We start from the raw sequence: 23,416 nt of genomic DNA, 5'->3' as shown, positions 1-23,416 counted from the left end.
TTTCACAGCAACATACACACTTTATTCTTCGATTTTCTGTTGCTTGAGTATTTCAAGATGATTTTTTCTTTTCTCCTTGCCACGCAATATAGCCTCCTTGAATACTCTACAATATAACTCGATTGCAACCGGAGAGTCATCGTTTCCCGGCACTGGGTATGTGATAAAATTCGGATTACAATTCGTATCAACGATTCCAATAGTTGGGATGGACATTTTTGCAGAATCCCGAATTGCTGTGTGTTGATTCATTACATTGTTAAGCGTATTGAGGAAGATGCAAAGATCCGGGAGCCTTGTGACTGCTTTAAATTGGACACTTGCATTAGTGAATACACCTCCACGCCAGTACCGTGTATGCGAATACTCGCCGCACTCTAAAGCCGTCTTCTCCACTAGATGTGCATTCATAGCTCCTCGGTACAGAAAAAGTATCAGGCCATCACTATACGCAACATGAGCAGTAAAATTTAGAGCTTCTCGCAGATGTTGTGCTGTTTGGTCTAGATCAAAAATAAGATGACCCAACCGCGCTCCGTAGATATAGGGTTTCATACATTCATTCAAAGAGCCAATTTTATGCCCATAGTGAACTCTGGCATTGAGTAAATCTTGCACTGTGAATAGGTTATGAACACTGAAGTAATCCTGGTATGACAGCGGATTGATGAAGTCTGTAAACATCACGACTATTAAAAACTAATCTTCTTTTCCACCAATACAAGCTCTCTTACTCATCCTTGTGTTTGCGTCACTAGCTTCATTTGACTTTTGATGTGGAAATGCCGCAATAGTCGATAGATTTCTGCATTGAATTTTCGACGCATTCGTCAAGCTTCTTCCTAGAAAATAAATCAATATTAAAAAGTTTGTCTATAATAAGATGGAAATAAAAGTGCACATTCTTTCTCGATTAATTACACATTATTAATTGGTTTACTTACCAATTTTCAATGAGTTTAGCATTATTACAATCTGCTCTCGCCACTTTTGACAGCAATATTAACATAACCCTATTTTTATCACCTTCCTGTACAATTCTAGTAGTTTGCTCAATTTGCTCATAATAGGAGACCCGAGCGCGTACACACACACACACACACACACATGCTTGTCGATATTCTTGTCGATATCAAACTGCAATTTAAACTGAGGAAACAAAGGTAAAATAGTAAATATCTGTTCTTTTCGTTTATTTTACATAAGCCGAAAATACACTAAATCTTTTTATAAACTAATTGGCTAAATATATTAAATTATAAATAAACTCGTTTAATTCAATGTAATATTACATGAATATACATATTCTCATGTAATCTTGGTCTAATACAACACATTGAAGCACAAAAACTGGCTACCTTATTTTTTCTACATCTAAGTATATTATTTAACATAGCTCTTTTTCTCAATATTGGTTACATACGGAGTTTTGCTGAACTTTATGCCCATAAAGGTTTAGTGCTTCTGCAATAAATTTTCCAATATTCAATACAAACAGACAAAAAGAAATGAAAGTAATACACAAAATATATTAAGTGTAAAAATAAATGTCTCTTTTCTATTTAAAATGTATAAATGACTCACTTGGATCCACTAGAACCACCTGTTTGACTTCCAGATAATTTTCTTTTAATGCGAAACTTTCTCACATATGCCTCGATGAGAGCTTGAATTTTCTGAGGATTTATCTCGCCTGTGCGACTGTGACAAATCTACATGAAATTGTACAGTATTAAAAAAATTAAGTAGGAGAAATAGGGTGCAATTATTACCTTCGGAACAGCTTTTCGCAGTATATCCTTGTACTCATCTTTGGTAATGTGTTTCTTATTATAATGAGGCTTCAGCACCAATTTTACTTCTTCAACTACACGCTCCTGCCGATTCAGCTTTCTGAGGAACTGTTCAGGGAAAAAAAATTAATAAATCTCATCATCAAACACCAATTAATTGTAACCTTATCCTTTACATGTAACTCCACTGCTGAACCTGGAACTTCATCGACGATCCGCATGGCAGTTTCATCGAGTCCAATAGGAGTGGAAACTTTACTACCTGTGACAAAAACAACAATCTACATTTTTAAAACTGAAATACCATATTTATGTAATTACACTATTTCCCTACACAAATATTGGTATGATTGTTAAGTGCATGAATCGTTCTTTAAGAAAGAGAGATGAGTTTTATTAACACATTCTCAAAAAGGACTAATATTGTTATTCTTAAATTTTGTTTTGTTGAGTAAGTTTACCTCATGTTATTTAAGAAATATACACACCCACACACACATATGATTGATTACCTTTGATTGCAGTTCGCTTTGATTGACTTCGTATGATTGTTTTCGTCAATTTAGACTTTTGTTGACTGCGACTGGTTGTATTTGCTCCTGCGGGAGAAATTGCACCAAAGAGTGTGTCAAATATATCTGATGTAGCAGACTTAGCTCCTTTTGTAGGAGACACTCTCTGTGTGGGCTGACTAGCGGAAGTGTTGCTACTTCGCGATAAATTTGGTCGATTCATTTGATCTGATGGTGGATCAAAGAGGCCGTCAAAGTCACTTGATGCTGGAGAATATGGAGAATCCATCTCAATTATGTCCTGATCTCCATTGTACCGGGTCCCAAGTTGACTGGTGTTCCCAACTTTTGGGAGCGGCAATTTGGAGATAAGACTGGCAGATGATGCCTTGGAAAAGATAGCTGGTGTCTTCATTGATATAGGTTTCATTCCTGCACTCGAAGTAACGATAGAGAGTTTAGCTGGACTTTTCTCCTCAGTTTGTATCTGGGTCTGTGGCATAATAAGACTGTTTGTCATTGATGATGAAGTGACTGTCGGTACTACTGTGGTGGTATTTTTTGATGGCTGAATAAGGACATTACTGATGATAGTTATGCCACTGCTTGATGGCTTTAGAGGCATGATCTCTTCAGGCTGTTCTTGTGGCGAGGCCGAAATTCTCGTATTTTGCTTACTCTCCGTAGTAGTGTTAGAATTTTCGGTGGAAATATTTGGATGTGATGTTGTTGAATTCATGAGAGCCATTACCAAGTCCACAGGATTCATAACTTTTTCAACTGTGCTTACATGTTTTACCGATATATCACTCATATCTTGACCTTCAGATCCCTGGGATTGTACATTGCTATCGAGTGTTTCCTGATTTGCAACCTCAGTATTGGCTGCTTCTACTATAGGAGATCTTGACTGTGAAGGTGATTTTGTTGGCTCAAAAGGATCATACGCATCTGGTGAACATGGTGCTGGTTCTGGTGGAGTGTTTGGACCAATTTTACTAACACTCTCTGTACTGTTGTTCCGTTGACTCTCCTCCGGTTCACTAGGTATATCTTCTTCTTCCTCATCAGCTAATACATTGGGTCTCGTGCTCCTTGTCTTGTTCTTCAGCTTTAGAGTAAACTTCACGTGTTCAGGCTCTGGTGGTGTTTTTGGCCCCAATGTCTGTATCATAAAAGTATCATTCGTTTCAGGGTTAGGAGATTGTGGTTGAGATACATGCTCTCTCCTTTCAGTTCCACTGTCTGTCCTCGAATCCAAGTCGTCCAGATCAACTCGTAAATTCATTCGCGTTGTCCCACCACTTTTATTTTTTTCCTCATCATCTCCTCCATCACTATCACTCAAGACAATCACAGCTTTCGGTGAGGGGGTTATTTCCTTAAATGGTGATTTATCCAGATCAATTATCGCTACAGGTTTTGAATCCACTTTCCTTTTTCGTCCTTTTGAGCCAGAATGCTTTGATTTGTCTCTGCGCGATTTCTTTGCACCACCTTCAGCACGATCTGACCGTCTCTTCTGTAAAAGGCCATGCTTTGTTGGCGGAAGTGTCACAATAGTTGTCTGTTGTGGTGCTACTTGTGCATCGTCATTGTTAAAACTTACACTTACTAGGATGTTATTACCGGAAGCGAATACTTCTTTAGATGCTGATTGCTTCTCTCCCCTTTTTAAACGTCTCTCCCACGCATCGCCGCGTTTTTTGTCTTGTTTATTCCGCTTTTTCTCTTTTTTTCGACTTTTAGAATCCGTCTCTTTTAGTTGAGTTTGAGAAGTAAATTCCCCACATAATGGAATATCATTCTGTCTCAGTGGTGGTGTCCATGAAATTGGTTCATTTTCGAAATTCTCACGCGGAGGAGGACTCATTGAAAACGAGACAGCACGATTTTCTTCAACATTCCATGACTTTGATCGTGATCTTGAGCCATTCTTTTTTGTCTTCTTCGATGGTTTTGAACTGTCCACATTGCTACACGTTCTCTTAAGCTCATCTCTCGGAGGAGTTATTTGTGTATCAGTTGTTGGATGTTTCTTCTTATTCTTTTTTGCTTTCAGTCGTCCTTCTTTTGTACCTTTTCTACGTTTCTGAGGCTTCACACGTTCGCGATTTGGTGAAAATTCAAGTCCCTTTGGTGAAACTCGATGCGACTTAGAGCGTCTATGATTAAACGATACTGCAACTGCGGTAGATCTGGAAGGACTCGGAGACCTATCATATGACCTATTTCGCTTTCGAATAGGTGATATTGATCTTTTATGTGAGAAAGATCTTTTTCGTGAGGATGATCGACGTCGCAGTGGTGATCCTGTACGCGATAATGAACGCCTTTTTTGACGATTTCTAGAAGATGAGTGACGTGATCTATACGGCTGATGTTCTCGAGACTTAGACCGATGTGGTGATCGTGATGAAGACTTTGACAGTCGTCGCGAAGATGTTCTGGATACAGATCTAGAATAGGAATATCTCCTGGGCGATGTTGATGAAAGACTTCTGTGTCTGGATGTATCTCTTCCATATTGATCCTTTCGTGATCTGCGTTGCCAGCGATCTTCAACCACATTTCGTACGTCGTATCTTACCATATCTTTCCTCTTATCTTTCCGCTTTGAAAAGCTGCCTCTGCGGTTAATCTCATTGCCGTTAGAATATGATCTTGATCTACTTCTGTTTCGTCCTCTCTCCCTATCACGGTAATTTCTGTCACGATTATTTCTGCTTAACTTTTTAAACTCCTTAGACTTTTGACTTTTGCATTTCACTATTCTTTTCTCTTTTTCATTTGAGTCTGTCTTCTTTGAAGGATCTATTTCGTCTTTGTCTCCGCTCGGAACTTTAATTCCCATCATATTTCCATTATTAAGCACACAATCCTCATCAGAGATCATTTCAGTTTCCATCCCACCAATTCCTCCAGCATCCATTGGATGAGCATTGATATCAATAGTGTCACCATCATCTTCTTCTTTTTCTGTATTTTCATGTAATTGACTCTTCTCGTCAAGGCAAGGTGTATAACTTCGCGTATCATGTTCCTCAATATTGTTAATGAGTTCTCCTGCTGTTTCATTTTGCTCTGTTACAGTCTGAACAACATGAATATTTTCCGTAAAGGCTGGCCTATCATTATTTGTTTTAATTAAATTCAACTCTTCCCAGTCACTGTCATCATACAACTCAAGAACGTTCTTTTTTTCTCTTCGTACTAGAGCATTGTTGGTGTTTGTAGATTCACAAATAGGCTTCTCACTAGGAATAGGGATGCTTTGCAAATCAGATTCTGGCATAGGAATATTTTCCAAATCACAAAGATCATTTACGACTACATTGCTGGATAGAGAAATAATCATTTCTCCATCATCTGTAATATTTTGCTCTGAAGAATTACTGTTTTTGCTCAAGATGGAAGGATTTGGTTTCTCCTTTTCAAAATTCTCATCATTATCATCCATCTGAACCAGATCTTCTTCATTATCTTCACAGTTTGCAACATTACTTATTAAATTATCCTGATTGTTGGGTTTGTGAACATTGTTGGCTAACATCATTGCTTGAGTAGAGTAGACGCTAAAGTTTGGACAATCATCGTCAATATCGTCGTATCTTGGGTTTATCTCAGGCATGGTCTCTGATTGCAGTAATGGCGTCACATTAGGGTAATTAAACTCTGCATAGGCTTGATCTTCATCATTCTGAGTTGTATTATTATATTCATCTCGATACTGATGACGGCTGGTATCAAGATTGCGTTGAGAATTTTCTGTTGGGATAGTTTCTGAAAGAAATAGTGATAACAAAAATGAAATTTGTAATATTGTGTGGTTAAATACAAAAATAATATATCAAATAAATATGTGCCTTAGCAGTAGTTGCTCTCAATTTCTGTCAACTTCTCTAAATTTTACTAAAATAGGAAAAGGAAACTCTGTAAAATATTTACGGACGTATTTTTAGTGGACCAATTAGTGCTTTGAATATAGTACTTATATCTGCATCAAAACTGTTTGAATACTAAACAAAGTTTAATTTTAAAAATTCATTTAAATATATATATATATATATATATATATATATATATATATGAAGCTTCTATCATAACAAATTATCGGCACGACAGAAAAGTAAAGAAAGTGAAGTAAAGAAACGCACCTTTATATATATATATATTTATATAATTATTATATATATATATATATATATATATAATAAATAAGGAGTATATATATACTCCTTATATATATATATATATATACATTAAGAATAAACAAATTATCGGCACGACAGATAAGTAAAGAAAGTGAAGTAAAGAAACGCACCTTTATATATATATATATATATATATATATATGTGTGTGTATGTGTGTGTATAAATATTATTATATATATATATATATATATATTATATTATATGTGTGTGTGTGTGTGTATAAAGATATATATATATATATATAATATATATATATTATATATATATATATAATATATATATATGAAGCTTCTATCATAACAAATTATCGGCACGACAGAAAAGTAAAGAAAGTGAAGTAAAGAAACGCACCTTTATATATATATATATTTATATAATTATTATATATATATATATATATATATATAATAAATAAGGAGTATATATATACTCCTTATATATATATATATATATACATGAAGCTTCTATCATAACAAATTATCGGCACGACAGATAAGTAAAGAAAGTGAAGTAAAGAAACGCACCTTTATATATATACATATATATATATAATAAGGAGTATATATATATATATATATATAAAATATATATAAATTATTATATATATATATGTATATATATATATATATATATATATATTATATATATATATATATATATATATATATAATATATATATATATTATATATATATATATAATATATATATATATGAAGCGTGATATTTTATCGACTTACCAATGGACGTGGCATCCTCTTTATTGCTGTTTACATTCATTAGAGAACTCACGTTTGAGTGTCCAACTATAGCATCAAGATTATGTACATTTGTAAGCTCATCATTTTCAATTCTGTTCACACCACTTATGCCTGATAAGTTCATATCTATATCACCCGTGGGTATGTTGTCGAGCATGGCATGATTATCAAAACTTTCAAAATTGTCTCTAGCTTGATTCCTTTGGTTGAATCGATTTGGCGTGAATCCTTGTCCTCGAGATCTTAATGGGAACTGCTGCCGTCCACGCTGATTGTTGTTACGAAATTGGAATGGTTGGAAAGAATTTGGAAAATTCTCTCTCCTACCATGTCCACCTGGGGCAGATCCTTGAAAGTTTCCATAATTTGAAGAATTCTCTCGGTTGAAATGATTGTTGTAATTTGTGTTCAAATAATTTCCCTGGTAATTCCCACTGTAATTATTGCGAAAATTTCCAACACCACCCTCTCGATTACCACCTTGGCGATGGATATTGTAAAATCCTCCAGTTCCCCTACCACCACGTGGATACATGGGGGCGTGAGTGCTTGGTAGAATGTCCTTATTATTGTCCGAATGTTTTCTACTCTTTACAATATCACTGAAATCCAGACTTCCATCAGTGCTAATCCTCACATTTTTCGTATCGTTCCTCCTACTAAGATTGTGCCACATTTCTTGATCGTTGATAATGTCGGACAACAGATCCACTGATGATGGCTCGGATGGTGTCAGAATACTATTTAGAATGCCTTTGCGATTGTACAGTGAAGACATTGTGGATGTACGAGAACGACTGGGTGCTACCATAAGACCCACAGACCCACTATTTCTTGTGGCAATATTTTCATGGTCACTTTCATCCTCACTTAAAAAGTAATCCAATTGATTTCTCATACCAAATAAAGAGAGTGACGGTACTTCTGCCCGATGTCGCTCCCACATACTTGATTTTCCGGTATAATTTTCCTCATTTTCAGCCACTGACACAGCAGCCGCACTAGAATTTCGACGTAAATTTGAAAGAAGGGATCTTATTGGGATTCTGCATGTTCTTCGCGATCTTGTGCGTTGATATTGTCTGGATCTAACACGTCTTGTCCTATTCCTACGTGTCTGTCTCTGCTGAAAGAGTGCCTCCAGATCAGTACTATTGCTACAGGTGTCACAAAACCAATCTCCAGTGGGTACTTCCGTAAAAGGCGGACACAAGCATGCCATATGATATCCTCTATTACAGCTGTCACACAATAACATTGTCTCCTCATTATTGGAATGATTGCACTCCATACAATAAATCTCATCGTCAATTATGGTATGTCCCTCCTCATCTGTCTCTACAATCTCCACAGGATTCTCTGATACGGAAATTTCTCTAATCTTGTTTTCCGACCTATTGTTCTCCATAATAATTATTAAAGTGAATGGCTGACGATCTATTGGGCAAGTTCGCACGGTATTTGACCATTCTTCAATACACTTTCCACAATATCTGTGATTACATGAGTTCGGAATCCCAATTTCCTGATCTTTGAAGGTAGAGAAGCAAATAGTACATTTTTCGCCACTTGACATACCTTGAATAGAGTCTTCATTCATGTCTTTAGAATTTGATCTAGCTCTGAGGATGTTTTGAACGATAGGCATCTCATAGTCTGACGAATTTTGAGCATTCTTCGTGTCTGACTTTTCAGAATTAATAGGAATCTCAGCGACTACCAAAAATGATTTAATATTCTCAAGAACACTGATGCTTGAGAAAGATAAACGATCTATCGGGCATGTCCACACGTCTTGAGACCAATCCATAATACACTTAGCACAATACATGTGTGTGCACGAATTGGGGATTCCAATGCGCTGATTCTTGAAAGCATGAAAACAAATAGGACACTTCTCTGAACTTGAATTGCTCTCCATAGAGCTCTCATCCATATTATTGGGCATCTCACCAGTCGGAGAACAGATAGGCTTGTTATCATACCCACCACTCTTACTATCGGGACTCAATGAAAGTGAATGACCACTATTAAAATCATTCTCTTCATTCGCAGTGTCTTTCCGGATGAGGTAAGACTCCGAGGTTGACCTGCATATATTGGTCACTCTTCTTCGTGACTCTCTGCAGCTCCTCCTCCGTTTCCGTGTAATCTTTAGACAATCTGACTCACTCTCACTGTCAGACATTCTGTGGAGATGCCAACGAGTAGACTCTGCAAAAGTAATAGCAGACATCAGACGTGTAAAAATTTGTCGCCAAGGCATAAAATTTGATAGACAATATATTCACATATTGTACATCACTCGCACGCACCTTACTTATAACTTTTATATGAATAAATACTCTTATCAGAATAGTGCACTTATCTATAAATTGATTTGAATCACTTGTGCAATAACACTGAAAATATTAGCGTTCAATTTGTCCACGATAAAAGCGGCAGTGTCAGCCATTTTCATTCATGACGCTTTTCTAGCAGATTTTCATGTAGTCCAATATTTTTTCCATTTCTCAACAAAAATCAATAAAAGTCCATCATTTTCCAGAATTTCTGCAGTATGTGTATGACCTCAGCACCTCTGCCCATATCACATGACACTTTTTACGCAGAAAAGTATACTTAAAACGTCATTTTACGAGATATTCTGATCTTATTATCAATAATTGCATTCGATATACAATCACATCTTTTGTACTAAATTTTCTCGCAGCGTCAAACTCATTTCCGTTTTACTTTCTCGCAAAATTGCTCAGTAGGGGAAATCAATTATTAGACATGTTGGTTGCATTTTGGAGAATTTCACGAGTATTTTATATATATTTATTTATCATTACGATAATTATACTTATGATGTGTGCTTGCACACGGCTTATAATTTATTTGAAATCCATTATTCCGTTTCTTGTAAGATTTTCTCATGAAATATGTATTATTTCTAATTGTAATTATAATCAAATTTTTATCTATAACATTTTCGATTTTTGATAATTTCTTCATTATACAAAAAAAGTATGAAACAATCAAAAATACATTAAGTTACAGCATTATATAATTTTTATGTGCTACACCGTTTTAATAGCATACATACGTCTTTTTAAATCCTTTTCATATCTCATCTAATTTACCTTATTGCCAGATCCCTGCGTAATTTCCCACCAAGTTCGCCGGCAGTGGGCCCCCGGCAGCAAAAAGTCTCGTACCACTCGAATCGTAGCAATGAGTGTAAATTGCCGGCACATACTTTATCTGCTGAAACCCGTCCATTTCTTCTTCAGGAAACTACAAAAAGGTGAGCAAATTTCTTAGAAAATCATTTTATAAAAAATAAATAATTCGGTACGTACCACATAGCCTTTACTGGCTTTTAAGACTACAGTTCTCGATGAATTAATACTACTTTCCAAGTATTTTCCAGCTCTAATATCATAGAACATTAGCATTCCTAGACCCGTGCCCACCGTGAGAATGTTTTCCTGAAAGCTAGCTGAGCGAATTCCACATCCACTGTAACGCGAAGCGATTTTTTTCACTGCTTGTAGAGTCCGTGGATCCAGCAGCAGTGTGTATGAGCGACATCCAACGGCGTATAATCCGTGGGGTTGGCACGCTATGCAAACATTGTCTTGACAATTAGGTAATTTCCGTGAGAGTTTCTGCGAGAAAGTCTCAGCATTAAAGAGATGTATATAACTGTTAAGAGAAAGCACGGCAATCTCCTTATACTCCTGATTAAAGCATAGTGAACGAATTCTTTGAGCCGTACGACACTCCTTTACAGCTACAGGAACAATATGGCCGTATGAGGGACATGTCTGTTCCTCATCCTCGCCACTATCGCGAGGAAAGTCTATAAGTTCTTCATTGATACGCCACAGAGCAATCTTCGTATCTTTAGAGCCCGATACAAGAAACTGGTCATCAAGCCAGCACATATCGAACACCCAGTCTCTATGACCATTCTCTCCAATGCAGACGGGATCCAGTGTAGGCAAATGGTAAATGGCGATGTCAGCAGAGTGACGAGCCCCAGTGGCTAGAAGTGTTCGACTAGGGTTTATCTGGGCTGCGTGAATTCCGTGCTGAGTGTCCGGATTGTTACTACGATTATTTGGTAGTGTAGGGATAGCATCCACACGTCGCATATTTACATCATAAACCATGAGCTGCAAAACAAAAATCATGTCATTTTTCGTTTTAATTATTTACCCTTTAATTGCACACAAAAATACCTTATTGCATTTTGTTCCAAACACCACTTGTCTATTGCTCAACCATTGAGAGCAGAACACTTTGTTGATGTTGCCTAGAGAAATTGGAGTCTCCTTAAACATATCGTGAGTAAGAATGTGACGGCTGGCGTACGATTGGCAAATATTACGTTCCTAAAAAACATTTAATCGTATCTGAAATCACTCCCGGAAATCACAGGTATCAAAATCAAAACAAGTCTACCTCCCGGAAATCTGATTCGCGACTGCGAACGTAGTCAACAAAGTTGTACGAGGTGTTCAGGATCTCATTCTGCTGTTGTGGAGTTTCCTCTTCACTGTCTGAATCCTCGTATGTCACGAAATCATCAGGTTTATCAGGTTTTCGTCTACGCTCCTGCCTGAAATTACAAATTATTGCGTATTTTGTAAGAAAAATCAATACCATAGGTTGGTTGTATATTTCTCATGTACCGAAGTATTCTTGCTTTGGCCTTTCTTTCTTCAATCCGACTGAGTATGTAACACGGAGGTCGCCGGCCATAAACACAAGTTCGCACAGTCTTTGACATATCGCTCGTCACAGTGTGAAAATTAAAAATTGTTCCAGGAATTACTAATAAATTGACTTATAAATGAATGCTTCTTCTTCTTTATTTTAATGCGACGCGAAAGCAGCGCACCTGGTATCTAACACTGAAGTTATTGAATTTCGGACTGCGTAACCCGGTGTGACCGATGCTTGACTAAATCGGTCAAAAAATCAGCGAAAGTGGCTCCACATGCGGTGTAGAGATACATTTGTACACTTTGCCTTGGAAAAGATGTTTCTTTGTGAATCAATTGCTTGATATTAGGTATATCATTTTTGCGTAGACATGACTGATATGAAAATATTTTATATATAATAAAAATAGATTTAATATTACGTACATATATACATACATACATACGTAAATAACGCTGACCATAATAAAGAATATATGCAGTTGTAGTTGACCAAAATTTTTATGGCTAATTGCTATCTCTTAACTTTTTCAGGCCACTGAGGCTGATGTATTTCACAACGAGAACTCGAATGTTAGGAAAATATAAGCATATATAAATTAGAAGGGAAATAGGAAAACGACCGACCCAGTTGATGTGCAGTTTGTTGGCAAGAGCTATGGCGAAGAGACGGCCACATCGCTCTGCGGTCATTCTCTTGTCCGTGGGACGCACAGATTGCCCATATTTCATGCCATCACGATCGGTGAAGGCTTCTTGGAGGAATTCAGAAAACGTGGGCCCTGGACAAAAGATCGTAACATCTAAATCAGGATGTTCAGTCTGTAAAGCGCCAAAATAACCGTGAACTGCATGCTTTGCACCAGTGTAGCTTGCAGAATTAGGCACAGGAATCAGCCCAGCAGTACTAGAAGTGACTGCAATATGTCCCTTCAAGTTGGCTCCTTTGAAATACCTCACAGCAATCCTAAAAATCAATCCATAGGTTAGAAAACAAATTACTTTTTTAACTGATGATCAGAGAAACCTTGAGAGATTAACTACGCTAAAGACATCTAATTGGAAGAGATCCTGATCCACTTTGATTGTAATATCCTCCCAGTTGGCTCGTTGTGACCGGCCAGCGTTGTTCACGAGTATGTCCAAGCGTCCAAAGTGTTGGAGAACGTGATCAAAGAACTGTTGATGCCGTGAAATTTCTAGCATATCCATTTGCATGACAAGAATATCAATAGGTTGCAGTTTTCCATTGGATAGTGTGAGGCATTCTCGTTTGACACTTTCAAGCTCAGCTCCGCGGCGAGCAGAAAGCACCAATTTCACACCATTCTTGGCCAATTCGATGGCCAAATGTTTTCCAATTCCTGATGAGGCTCCCGTAATCCATACAACATTTCCAGACAGAGAGGCTTTTAGATAGAAATTAATGGAGTTGATAAGAAAGTGAAGAAATGGTGTAATTTTGTAATGAAATACTTACATATTCTTCTGCCCACAAGGCTACGAACAAAGAGTTCAATGTCAGAGTCAAGGAGGCACCAGAGGATCACATTAACAAGATAGTAAAGGACTACTACGACTCCGATAAATGCGAAAAATCCCATAATTTAATTCCACCTTTCTATCCAGATATTACGGTCACTTGAAGCGCTGACAAGTTCTCAACACTACTGAACAAATACACCTTATCATCCAACAGAGAAAATTTTTCTACTTGTGTGAGTGCTGTCCGTGATTGCCTTGTAGGTGTGTTGGACTATATACCCACATATGTAGTCACGATCGTGATCTTGAATCTTAAATCATGAATGTTTTCATTTTTGATATGATGTAAAAAAAGATGCGTGACAATCACGATTATTGGAGCTGATTTTGGGAAAGATAATATTTATTTGCTTAAGATCGTTAAACAACTGGTTAAATGCATAAAAATGAGATTTCTGGTTCTGTTTTGGGATGAGGTAATCAAAGTCTCACTTGCTGTCGCGAATTTTGTAGAGAGTCTTGGAGCCAAGTAGTTTTATCACGATATTATACAGATTAGGATAGTACTTCAAATAAAGGAGAAAAGAGAAAGGAAAGCACCCAGCCCAATTAAGATTGGTCCCATTGGCCAAAGCCACAGCAAAAAGTTCCGCACATCTCTCAGCAGTCAATCTCTTGTCCGATGCTTTTACTGATTGTCCATATTTCTCACCCACCTTGTTTGTAAATGCTTCATGTAAGAATTCTGAGAATGTTGGCCCAGCACAGAAAATTGATGTCTTGATATAGGGGTGCTCCAGCTTCAAAGCGTGCATGTAGCCGTTAATAGCGTGTTTGGCGGCAACATAAGTGGCCGAATTGGGGATTGCCATTAGACCTGCCACACTAGAATTTGCAGCAATCTGTCCTTCGATTCCGTTGTTCAAGAAATATTTTACAGCCATCCTGATAGAATTGATTGTAACGTGGTTTACATTGAAAATCCTACAAATATTATTCTGATAATACCTGGAAAGATTTACCGCACTGAAGACATCAAGATCAAAGAGCGCTCGATCTACTGAAAGATCAATTTCTTCCCACGCTGCTCTCTGGGACCTTCCAGCATTATTCACAAGAATATTGAATGTACCAAAATGTTTTATAACTCGCTGGAAAAATTCCTCATGCCGGTTAATCTCTAGCATATCCATCTGCATGATTAGTATATCTCTCTCTTTGAGTTTTCCACCAGAAATGATGAGACATTGCTCTTTAACTTTCTCTAGTTCGGGTACACGTCTCGCCGTGAGAACTAATTTCGATCCATTGGCAGCAAGGATATGAGCAAGGCTCTGGCCAATTCCAGATGAAGCTCCTGTAATCCACACAACTTTGCCGCTCAGAGTTGCTGTATGAGAGGAAAAAAAAATTACGAAAAACACACGTTAAAATCATTTTACAAATTACAATTCAAATTTAGACTTATTATATTATTTTTAATGATTTTAGAAAGGAAAAGGTATTACCAGAAGGCTCATATCCACTCATATGACTCAGTCAAACACAATACATCAATATCATATTTTTTTAGGCCGTTTCCGTTAATTTCGTTTTTTTTCTTAAAATACCTTCGATACTTACATAATTTCTTTCCAAATTTGCTCTTAACAAATAACTCCACATCACAATCGAGCGTGATCCATAGTACTATGTTGATGATGTAGTAGATAATCGTGATCACGGTAATAGAAGCCAGAAATAGTAATATCATTTTTCACACTGTACGCTCTTGAAGCTCGAAATAAAAAAAGTTAAATTTCCGTACTGATTGTTCGACTCGCAGGGAGATAATGAAGCAACGATGTCAAATGTCTGGTAAATATACTCGAAAATATCATAATGCTTTAAGATTGTGTTGCCAGAAAAACGAGTTTTCAAAAATAGCATGGAAAAATTGTATGGTACTATTTTGAATGTGTGTTTTGGTCGTTTTGGTATTCCTAATGTTCACCCCAGTAGAGACATGAAGAGCTTTTTCTCTCAACATTATCACCAACGAATCACATGTGGAGATTTACATAATTGTTTTTCATGGTCCTCAGAGCACTATAATACTGTTGCTATCCAAATAAATTAGTCCTTACTCACTTCATTTGCATTTGATAGGTGCACACACTGTGGCAAGTACAGTTGTCATGAACTAAAGCTCTCATAGGGATATTTTCGTATTTTGCTGATATTACTCTCTCTCGCTCTCTCTCTGTTTATAATGATTTATTCAAAACTGCAAAAACAATTCTATAGATTTCACAGATAACTTCACAGATGACTACAGTTTACCGTCCACTATTTGATCAACAATTTGTAGTTGTACCTTTTAAACGTAGCAATACGAATAAATGCAATAAATGTTACCTTTTCCTTGCCAATTAGAAGCCTCTCCTGTTCCAATATTGAGCAAATTGCGTGAATTGCGCTAACTGCTTGAATTTGTGCCGCACATTTTGACAGATCTGTTTCGACCCTCATTTAGGTACAGTGGTGCAAGTGAATTCGTCAGAGTTGCTTCTCGTGGAAGAAAAGGATTGTATAGTGATTGAAATATAATGCGTAGTGCTTGATAAATAGTCCAGTGTTGAGTGCCTTTGTCACAGAGTGTGCTATAACAGAGACTGGTGAGCATTTTGATACAAAACGTGTTTCACGAGAAAGGGTTCAATATAGTGGTGAGCTAGAAGTGAGGTAATATTAATGCGATGGTTCTATTGTTATGAAATCATAAAAGATATTCCGTTATTATCTCGGTTATTGTACTTATTTATATTGTGATATCTGCATATTATCACGCTTATCTGTGGCACAATATGTGAATTCAGAATCATTCTTGAATCTGTGAGTTCAGCAGGTTAAAAAAAAATCAACCGCTATGCCCCAATTGTTTTCACTTGCAATTTTATTGGTTAATTTGATCGACAATTCTCATCTCCGTATTGAAATCAGGGAAAAATTTACCTTTAACAACACAGTTTTAGCAATTCACGATGATTTCCCGAGAAGTGGCGTAAAATTGTGAAAATGGAGACGAAATACAGTTGTCATTATCTGTAATTGCTTGTTAACAAATCAAGCACATTATCGCACTTTCAAAAAACTCCGTAATCTTCTAAATTTGACACTTATCGCGGAAATCACACAATATCGTGATAACATTTTATCCCTTGCACAACAATTGGAAACCATGTAGACGTTTCAAGTACGTTGAATTGAGACCATAATTTGGAATACATACAAATGAGATTGCACAATACCTTTTAATTTAACATGATTGCTTATTGGGCTCATATTGTTTGAGAATTGGAATATTCTGAGGTAATCAGTGGGTACTTTTCACCGGTTTATAGTTCCCTAGGATAATTATTTTCAAATGAAAAGAAATGTCTTTTAGATTCTTGACTATTCAAAGTGTGTGTTATAAAATGAATATGAAGCATGAAAATGAATAGTAAGAAGCATTTTTAAATGTTTCAATATCACTGCAAAAACCCTATATAAAAGTATGAATAACTTTTTTTTATGAATAAGTATTATTCTTGGTGCTTATAGTCATGAGAAGGTCTAGCGACAAATTGTGCATAATCTGGGATTGATGATTGATAGGAAAAATTTCATGGAGAAGGAATAAAACAAATCAGCATATCTAATTTGGTCAAAACCCTGTGCTCTTTTTACTGTTCATAAAATGTTTCTTATCTCTTTTTCTTCTCAGTTGTATTTGAATAAAAAACAATGGAGGGTCTATCGGAGAATAAGAAGCCAACAAATCCACGAGAAAAGGCCACTTTTTTCTCCTACCTTGTATTCTGGTGAGTAGTAAAATTATCATCTTTTTGAAGATTATGAAGAAATTTCATTGTTTTAACTAGGGCAAATATTTATTTGCCGATTTGTGCTGAAGAATAACTGTGTGTCATGATGAAGCAGATTATATTATTTCATTCATAACGAAACGAATTGTTTTTAGGTGGGTTTTGCCAATATTTTTTAAAGGACGAAAGAAGGAACTTGAGGAACAGGATCTTTATGAAGCTCTCAAGTGTCACAAATCCGACTACTTGGGCGATCTGATGTGCAAGTCATGGGAACATGAAATCAGAGTGAAAAAGGAGTTAGGAAAGAAGCCTAGCCTTCTCAGAGCAGCATTGAGAGTTTTTGGTGGCAAGATAATGCTCCTTGGACTATTTCTAGCGGCAATTGAATTCCTACTCAAGTAAGTAATTATTGTTTCTTATCAGTGTTTATATTACTCCTATAAATATCAGCGATATAAAGTTCTTTTTCTCTATTGACAAAGTTTTTTTTGTATGAATGTAGGCTTCAAGCTCCACTTTTCCTTGGCAATTTGATAACTCACTTCAGTAGATTGAATTACACGTAAATACATAAGAGATTAGTATCTACAAAAATGCATGTATAATGTTTGATATTTGAAAGATTCACACTGATTTCCATATTGAATCCATACTAAGAAGGAAATGAGCATGCCCTATAAAAAAACTTTTCATATTGCAAGAGAATCAACTTGATTTCCAATTGTACAATGTTGTCTGCTACTAATTTAGCTTGAAGTATATGAAAAAGCGATAATTAAATCAGTCTCATTCTAGCATATACATACATTATGTATATAAATAAAAACTAATTAAACTCATATGGGTGTGATCTCTAATTGTGATCGATGTTGATGTTTTTTTACCATCTCTTTCAGAGTATCCCAACCATTATTTCTGGGTGGATTAATTTCCTATTACTCATCAAGTAATGGTGTTACTCGAGATGCATACCTCTATGCTGGAGCAGTAGTGCTATGCAGTGCCTTGTCTGTGCTTTTCATGCACTCCTTTATGCTTAGCAATTTACACGAGGGCATGAAACTACGAGTTTCTATGTGCAGTATGATCTACCGGAAAGCGCTACGCTTGAGCAAAAACGCTTTAGGCGATACCACAGTAGGTCAAGTGGTGAATTTGCTTTCTAATGATGTCGGCCGTTTGGACTTATCTATTATCTTTCTTCATTACTTGTGGGTTGGACCACTGGAGACATTTGTCGTAACATACTTGATGTACAGAGAAGTGGGAGTTTCTGCAGTCTTTGGAGTAATTTTTCTACTCCTATTTATTCCACTTCAAGCGTATTTGGGAAAGAAAACTTCTGTTTTGCGATTGAAAACTGCCCTCAGAACAGACGAACGCGTAAGGCTAATGAATGAAATTATTCAGGGAATTCAAGTAATAAAGATGTATGCCTGGGAAAAGCCATTTGGAAAATTAGTGGAACGAACAAGAATGTGAGTATTCGTTTTTTTTTTTTAATTTCAAAAATCAGCTTTATATTTACGCCAAAACGAAAAATTTATTTTTAATTTGCGTGAAACGATGAAAAAAAAACCACTTGAAATATTTCTCTCCATTCTCATTACAGAAAGGAGCTTAAAGTTATCAGATACGTGTCCTACATTCGAGGAATCCTCCTATCATTCATCATTTTCTCAACACGTGTGTCTGTCTTCATTAGTTTGATTGCTTTTGCTCTCTTGGGAAATGTCGTGACTGCGGAGAAAGCATTTGTTATCACTGCGTATTACAATATCTTGAGGCAGACTATGACAATATTTTTCCCACAAGCAATCGCGCAATTGGCAGAAACAATCGTCTCAGTAAAACGTATTCAGAAATACATGCTGTACAATGAGACTGATCTTGGGCAAGAGGAACCAATCACGCGCAAAACAAATGCTTCCTTAAATGAAAAGGAGCCTAATAGTGCGCAATCTACAGTCACGACAGGCTATGACGACATAAAGTATATTGACTCGCATGAGTCTCTGTATGAACCCAGTCTAGAGAGTCAATCTGTGAATGGAAGTGTGAATCCAGTGGGCGTTACACTAAAATCACTTACAGCCAAATGGGATTATCTCGTTACAGAAAATACATTGGATGATATAAGTTTGCAAATTAAACCGTCGAATTTAGTAGCTATTATTGGACCAGTTGGCGCTGGTAAATCAAGCCTTATACAGGCTATTTTGGGTGAACTGCCCGCATTATCAGGAAGGATAGACATTAGTGGTGTAATGTCGTATGCCTCTCAGGAGCCGTGGCTGTTTTCTGGTACCATTCGTCAAAATATTCTCTTTGGTCAGTCAATGGACAAGAAGAGGTACCGAGAAGTTGTTAAGCGTTGTGCACTTGAGAAGGATTTTTCTCTTTTTGCAAATGGAGATAAGACAATTGTGGGCGAACGTGGACAATCATTGTCTGGTGGCCAGAAGGCTCGTATTAGTTTAGCGAGAGCTGTTTATCGTCAAGCAGCAATCTATCTTCTGGACGATCCACTTAGTGCTGTGGATACTCACGTTGGAAGACACCTTTTTGACCAATGTATGAGAATCTATCTGCGTGGGAAGATTGTGATTCTTGTAACGCACCAACTGCAATACCTACAACATGCAGATCAGATAGTTATACTTGATAAAGGACGTGTTCAGGATGTCGGAACTTATGAAAACCTAAAAGAGTCAGGGTTGGATTTTGCTCAATTGCTGCGAGATTCAAAAGAAGAAGATAAGGCTGAAGAAGGAGAAGAAAATCGTAGTAGAAGTGGGAGTAAGACATATCAGCGCCGGATTAGTGAATCAAGCCTGGAATCTTTGGAGATGACTCATGAAACGCCGTTACAGAATGAAGAAGCACGAAAGGAAGGCTCAGTTGGATTTGAAATGTATAAGAAATATTTCCAAGCAAGCGGTGGCTTCTGTGCTTTTTACTGGATGATGTTGTTTTGTGTTACTGCTCAACTAGCTGCATCTGCCGGTGATTATTTTTTGACTTACTGGGTGAATAAGGAGGAGCAGCGCAATTTAGCCCTTGTGAGCACAAATAAGAACGTTGCAAATGAAAGTAATATAAATCTCAATCAACCAGTAGTAAGTCCATCAGCTCTAGATTATGATGGATTTATTGCCAAAATTATTAAATACATCGATGGTTCTGAGTATGATAATTACATGGATATCTATATTTTCACGGGTCTTACTGTGGCCACAGTTGTAATAACTCTGTCCAGGAGTTTCATCTTTTTTAATCTAGCTGTGAGGGCTGCTAAAACTCTACATAATGCAATGTACATGGGTGTGACAAGGGCCAGTATGTACTTCTTTAATACCAATCCATCTGGAAGAATCCTGAACAGATTCTCTAAAGATATGGGACAAGTGGATGAATTCTTACCAACTGTTATGATTGATGTTATTCAAGTAAGTGCAAATTATACAAATAAATGTAAATATTACATATATATATATATATATATATATATATTATATAATATATACACATATAATAATATATACATATATATATATATATATATACAATATATATATAATATATAAACATATACATATATATATATATACACATATACATATATATATATAGATATAATATATATATGATATATAATATTACATATAACATACATACATATATATATATATATATATGATATATATATAACATATACATATATATATTATATATATAATATATAATATATATAACAAATTATAACATATATATATATTATATAATATAATATTATATGTATGTATATATATATATTATATATATATAATATGTATATGTATATATATATTTATATATATATATATATATATGTATTATATATATATATATATATATATATATAATATATATATATTGTATAATATAGTACACAAAATTTTTATCATATTGCACTATTAAAAATATTCCATCATTAATATAATCTTGTTCATTAAATAGTAATTGACAATCCCTTTTACAAAGAAAGTATTTTTTTTATCTTTCAGATTTTCTTATCGCTAGCTGGAATAATAGTGGTTGTTGCTGTTGTTAATTATTGGCTTATGATACCCACTCTCATTATCGGCATAATTTTCTACTTCCTGCGTAATTTTTATCTTACCACTTCAAGATGTGTAAAGAGAATAGAGGCCACAAGTATGTATTAGTCATGTTATACCTAAATGTTTCCAGATTATAAATTTTTTTTTTCTTTTATATTTATTTTTCAGCGCGATCTCCCATTTACTCTCATCTTGGTGCTACTCTCACAGGACTGTCTACTATTCGGGCTTTCCGAACGCAAAGAGTGCTTATAAAGGAGTTTGACTGTTTACAAGATCTCAATAGTTCCGCCTTCTATGTGTTCATATCGACTAGCAGAGCCTTTGGATTCTGGCTGGATGCCTTCTGTGTGCTTTACATAGCTATTGTGACTTTAAGTTTCTTCCTCATGGGAGATGCCTATGGTGGCAATGTCGGCCTTGCCATAACTCAGGCAATCGGAATGACGGGAATGGTGCAGTGGGGAATGAGACAATCTGCTGAGCTGGAGAATACAATGACGGCAGTGGAGAGAGTTGTTGAATATCAGAGTGTTGATCCTGAAGGTGAACGCGAAGCATTTGGAGACAAGAAACCACAGGAAAGTTGGCCAGAGGAAGGAAGAGTGATTTTTGATCATCTGTCATTGCGCTACTTTCCCACTATGGATGCTGATCGTGTGCTCAAGGAGTTAGAATTTGAGATTAAACCGCAGGAGAAGATTGGTATTGTAGGCAGAACAGGTGCTGGCAAATCGTCCCTGATTAATGCTCTCTTCAGACTATCTTATAATGATGGTAGCATATTGATTGACGGACGAGACACAGGTGTGATGGGATTGCACGATTTACGAAAGAAAATTTCCATAATTCCGCAAGAACCAGTGCTATTTTCTGGCTCTATGCGTTACAATCTTGATCCTTTTGATGAGTATCCGGATGAGAAATTGTGGAAGGCACTGGAGGATGTAAAACTGAAAACGGTAATTGTAGATTTACCTTCTGGGCTTCAAAGCAAAATCTCAGAGGGAGGAAGTAACTTCAGTGTTGGCCAGAGGCAACTCGTATGCCTTGCTAGAGCACTTTTGCGCGAGAATAAAATTCTCGTGATGGACGAGGCGACCGCCAATGTTGATCCTCAAACAGACAATCTAATTCAGGCTACTATTAGGGAGATGTTTGCCAATTGCACGGTTCTTACAATTGCTCATCGACTGAACACAGTGATGGATTCAGATCGGGTGCTAGTAATGGATGCAGGAAGAGTTGTAGAATTTGCTCCACCATACGAATTACTTACAGGCATAAGTGGTTGTGGAATGTTTGAGAATATGTTGCAAGAAACGGGTAAAGGGACCTATGATCAACTTCTTGAAATAGCTCGCAGGAACTACGAGAAGAACTCTCACGTAGAAGTAAAACGCACGGACATTGGAACCAAAAAATAGTCAAGCACTGAAACCATTCCTTGTGTGTGTGTGTGTGTGTGTGTCTTCAATGACTAGTATTAACAGTGCTGAATGAGGAAATGATCTTTCTTCCTGTCTCTAAGCTTGCATTACGTACTTAGAAGGCAAGAGAAAAATTGTTAGCAAAATTTTCACTTATAGATTTTTTTCTACTGTAACACCGAATAGTTTGAATACACTAAGAGTATAGTGCAAAACTGGGAAGTGCCTTTTCAACAAACTATTATATATTTTAAAAGGATATTTTTGTTTGTTATACATGTTTCTATTCTCAAATGTTTTTACAAAATTTTTGTCAAGAGTTTAGAAATGTAATGTGTAGATTAAGGTGATCTAAAATATGTACAATATTTAGTAAATTCAAAAGTGATAAAATGGATAAAACTGTAAATCCTTTATACATATGGCAAATAAAAAGATTTTGAAAAATATAAGTGTTTTTATGGGAAAATGTTTCTGTTTTTTTTATTCTGGTTAACAAAAAACTTCAATTGGAATTATTCAGATGGTTTCAGTCCTGGAGTAAAAAGAT

General features: G+C 36.2%; 6 protein-coding genes across 13 annotated transcripts; 1 reads left to right on the top strand and 5 right to left on the bottom strand.

The window, feature by feature from the left end:
• Positions 1–16: 16 nt before the first annotated feature.
• On the bottom strand, positions 17–1,094 carry LOC132263696 (small ribosomal subunit protein uS2m). Of its 2 annotated transcripts, none has more exons than XM_059763603.1 (3): positions 945–1,094; positions 735–842; positions 17–674 (listed from the first exon to the last, which is right to left on the bottom strand). In XM_059763603.1, the coding sequence occupies exons 1-3, from the start codon at positions 964–966 to the stop codon at positions 22–24; spliced, it is 783 nt and encodes a 260-aa protein (XP_059619586.1). In that variant the 5' UTR covers positions 967–1,094; the 3' UTR covers positions 17–21. The 2 variants fall into 2 exon arrangements, with proteins under 2 accessions (XP_059619586.1, XP_059619587.1); XM_059763604.1 differs by having other exon boundaries at positions 735–838; positions 945–1,001.
• Positions 1,095–1,178: 84 nt separating this feature from the next.
• LOC132263689 (putative uncharacterized protein DDB_G0282133) lies at positions 1,179–9,675 on the bottom strand. 2 transcript variants are annotated; one of them, XM_059763590.1, is made up of 7 exons: positions 9,595–9,675; positions 7,259–9,493; positions 2,306–6,088; positions 1,958–2,055; positions 1,773–1,901; positions 1,585–1,712; positions 1,179–1,464 (listed from the first exon to the last, which is right to left on the bottom strand). In XM_059763590.1, the coding sequence occupies exons 2-7, from the start codon at positions 9,465–9,467 to the stop codon at positions 1,440–1,442; spliced, it is 6,372 nt and encodes a 2,123-aa protein (XP_059619573.1). In that variant the 5' UTR covers positions 9,468–9,493; positions 9,595–9,675; the 3' UTR covers positions 1,179–1,439. The 2 variants fall into 2 exon arrangements, with proteins under 2 accessions (XP_059619573.1, XP_059619574.1); XM_059763591.1 differs by having other exon boundaries at positions 1,970–2,055.
• Positions 9,676–10,404: 729 nt separating this feature from the next.
• On the bottom strand, positions 10,405–12,150 carry LOC132263692 (DDB1- and CUL4-associated factor 12 homolog). Its single transcript, XM_059763597.1, has 5 exons — positions 11,965–12,150; positions 11,735–11,891; positions 11,512–11,664; positions 10,627–11,445; positions 10,405–10,561 (listed from the first exon to the last, which is right to left on the bottom strand). The coding sequence occupies exons 1-5, from the start codon at positions 12,060–12,062 to the stop codon at positions 10,409–10,411; spliced, it is 1,380 nt and encodes a 459-aa protein (XP_059619580.1). The 5' UTR covers positions 12,063–12,150; the 3' UTR covers positions 10,405–10,408.
• A 307-nt stretch (positions 12,151–12,457) lies between these two features.
• Positions 12,458–13,690, bottom strand: LOC132263694 (dehydrogenase/reductase SDR family member 7-like). Its single transcript, XM_059763602.1, has 3 exons — positions 13,478–13,690; positions 13,025–13,406; positions 12,458–12,964 (listed from the first exon to the last, which is right to left on the bottom strand). The coding sequence occupies exons 1-3, from the start codon at positions 13,599–13,601 to the stop codon at positions 12,505–12,507; spliced, it is 966 nt and encodes a 321-aa protein (XP_059619585.1). The 5' UTR covers positions 13,602–13,690; the 3' UTR covers positions 12,458–12,504.
• Positions 13,691–13,725: 35 nt separating this feature from the next.
• On the bottom strand, positions 13,726–15,973 carry LOC132263693 (dehydrogenase/reductase SDR family member 7-like). Of its 4 annotated transcripts, none has more exons than XM_059763601.1 (4): positions 15,880–15,973; positions 15,106–15,336; positions 14,491–14,872; positions 13,726–14,427 (listed from the first exon to the last, which is right to left on the bottom strand). In XM_059763601.1, the coding sequence occupies exons 2-4, from the start codon at positions 15,233–15,235 to the stop codon at positions 13,971–13,973; spliced, it is 969 nt and encodes a 322-aa protein (XP_059619584.1). In that variant the 5' UTR covers positions 15,236–15,336; positions 15,880–15,973; the 3' UTR covers positions 13,726–13,970. The 4 variants fall into 4 exon arrangements, with proteins under 4 accessions (XP_059619584.1, XP_059619581.1, XP_059619582.1 ...); XM_059763598.1 differs by having other exon boundaries at positions 15,106–15,762; positions 15,880–15,908; XM_059763599.1 differs by lacking the exon at positions 15,880–15,973 and adding an exon at positions 15,430–15,660 and having other exon boundaries at positions 15,106–15,348.
• Positions 15,974–16,027: 54 nt separating this feature from the next.
• On the top strand, positions 16,028–23,395 carry LOC132263690 (probable multidrug resistance-associated protein lethal(2)03659). Of its 3 annotated transcripts, none has more exons than XM_059763593.1 (8): positions 16,028–16,139; positions 17,231–17,327; positions 17,486–17,731; positions 17,836–17,895; positions 18,230–18,811; positions 18,946–20,782; positions 21,380–21,530; positions 21,605–23,395. In XM_059763593.1, exons 2-8 carry the CDS (start codon positions 17,251–17,253, stop codon positions 22,861–22,863), a joined length of 4,212 nt encoding a protein of 1,403 aa, XP_059619576.1. In that variant the 5' UTR covers positions 16,028–16,139; positions 17,231–17,250; the 3' UTR covers positions 22,864–23,395. The 3 variants fall into 3 exon arrangements, with proteins under 3 accessions (XP_059619576.1, XP_059619575.1, XP_059619578.1); XM_059763592.1 differs by having other exon boundaries at positions 16,094–16,206; XM_059763595.1 differs by lacking the exon at positions 17,836–17,895 and having other exon boundaries at positions 16,094–16,206.
• The last annotated feature ends 21 nt before the right edge of the window (positions 23,396–23,416 follow it).

Source organism: Phlebotomus argentipes, unplaced genomic scaffold, assembly GCF_947086385.1.
Source record: "Phlebotomus argentipes unplaced genomic scaffold, Phlebotomus argentipes genome assembly contig_39, whole genome shotgun sequence".
NCBI lineage: Eukaryota > Metazoa > Arthropoda > Insecta > Diptera > Psychodidae > Phlebotomus > Phlebotomus argentipes.
This window is presented reverse-complemented; position numbering and strand designations above follow the sequence as displayed.

What these genes read in the sequence shown, in the direction of transcription:
- LOC132263696 (XM_059763603.1), bottom strand. Translation starts at nt 966, where the DNA reads ATGCTAAACTCATTGAAAATTG. An exon ending in GCTAAACTCATTGAAAATTG is followed by an intron (nt 843 to 944) that starts GTAAGTAAACCA and finishes TTTATTTTCTAG; the next exon opens with GAAGAAGCTTGACGAATGCG. An exon ending in TGACGCAAACACAAGGATGA is followed by an intron (nt 675 to 734) that starts GTAAGAGAGCTT and finishes TGATGTTTACAG; the next exon opens with ACTTCATCAATCCGCTGTCA.
- LOC132263689 (XM_059763590.1), bottom strand. Translation starts at nt 9,467, where the DNA reads ATGTCTGACAGTGAGAGTGAGTCAGATTGTCTAAAGATTACACGGAAA. An exon ending in AGAGGATGCCACGTCCATTG is followed by an intron (nt 6,089 to 7,258) that starts GTAAGTCGATAA and finishes TATTTCTTTCAG; the next exon opens with AAACTATCCCAACAGAAAAT. An exon ending in AGTTACATGTAAAGGATAAG is followed by an intron (nt 1,902 to 1,957) that starts GTTACAATTAAT and finishes TTCCCTGAACAG; the next exon opens with TTCCTCAGAAAGCTGAATCG.
- LOC132263692 (XM_059763597.1), bottom strand. Translation starts at nt 12,062, where the DNA reads ATGTCAAAGACTGTGCGAACTTGTGTTTATGGCCGGCGACCTCCGTGT. An exon ending in TTGGAACAAAATGCAATAAG is followed by an intron (nt 11,446 to 11,511) that starts GTATTTTTGTGT and finishes TTTGTTTTGCAG; the next exon opens with CTCATGGTTTATGATGTAAA. An exon ending in AAGCCAGTAAAGGCTATGTG is followed by an intron (nt 10,562 to 10,626) that starts GTACGTACCGAA and finishes ACCTTTTTGTAG; the next exon opens with TTTCCTGAAGAAGAAATGGA.
- LOC132263694 (XM_059763602.1), bottom strand. Translation starts at nt 13,601, where the DNA reads ATGGGATTTTTCGCATTTATCGGAGTCGTAGTAGTCCTTTACTATCTT. An exon ending in CCTTGTGGGCAGAAGAATAT is followed by an intron (nt 13,407 to 13,477) that starts GTAAGTATTTCA and finishes TCTATCTAAAAG; the next exon opens with CCTCTCTGTCTGGAAATGTT. An exon ending in AGCGTAGTTAATCTCTCAAG is followed by an intron (nt 12,965 to 13,024) that starts GTTTCTCTGATC and finishes ATTGATTTTTAG; the next exon opens with GATTGCTGTGAGGTATTTCA.
- LOC132263693 (XM_059763601.1), bottom strand. Translation starts at nt 15,235, where the DNA reads ATGATATTACTATTTCTGGCTTCTATTACCGTGATCACGATTATCTAC. An exon ending in CAAATTTGGAAAGAAATTAT is followed by an intron (nt 14,873 to 15,105) that starts GTAAGTATCGAA and finishes CCTCTCATACAG; the next exon opens with CAACTCTGAGCGGCAAAGTT. An exon ending in AGTGCGGTAAATCTTTCCAG is followed by an intron (nt 14,428 to 14,490) that starts GTATTATCAGAA and finishes CAATTCTATCAG; the next exon opens with GATGGCTGTAAAATATTTCT.
- LOC132263690 (XM_059763593.1), top strand. Translation starts at nt 17,251, where the DNA reads ATGGAGGGTCTATCGGAGAATAAGAAGCCAACAAATCCACGAGAAAAG. An exon ending in GCAATTGAATTCCTACTCAA is followed by an intron (nt 17,732 to 17,835) that starts GTAAGTAATTAT and finishes GTATGAATGTAG; the next exon opens with GCTTCAAGCTCCACTTTTCC. An exon ending in AAAGAGAATAGAGGCCACAA is followed by an intron (nt 21,531 to 21,604) that starts GTATGTATTAGT and finishes TTTATTTTTCAG; the next exon opens with CGCGATCTCCCATTTACTCT.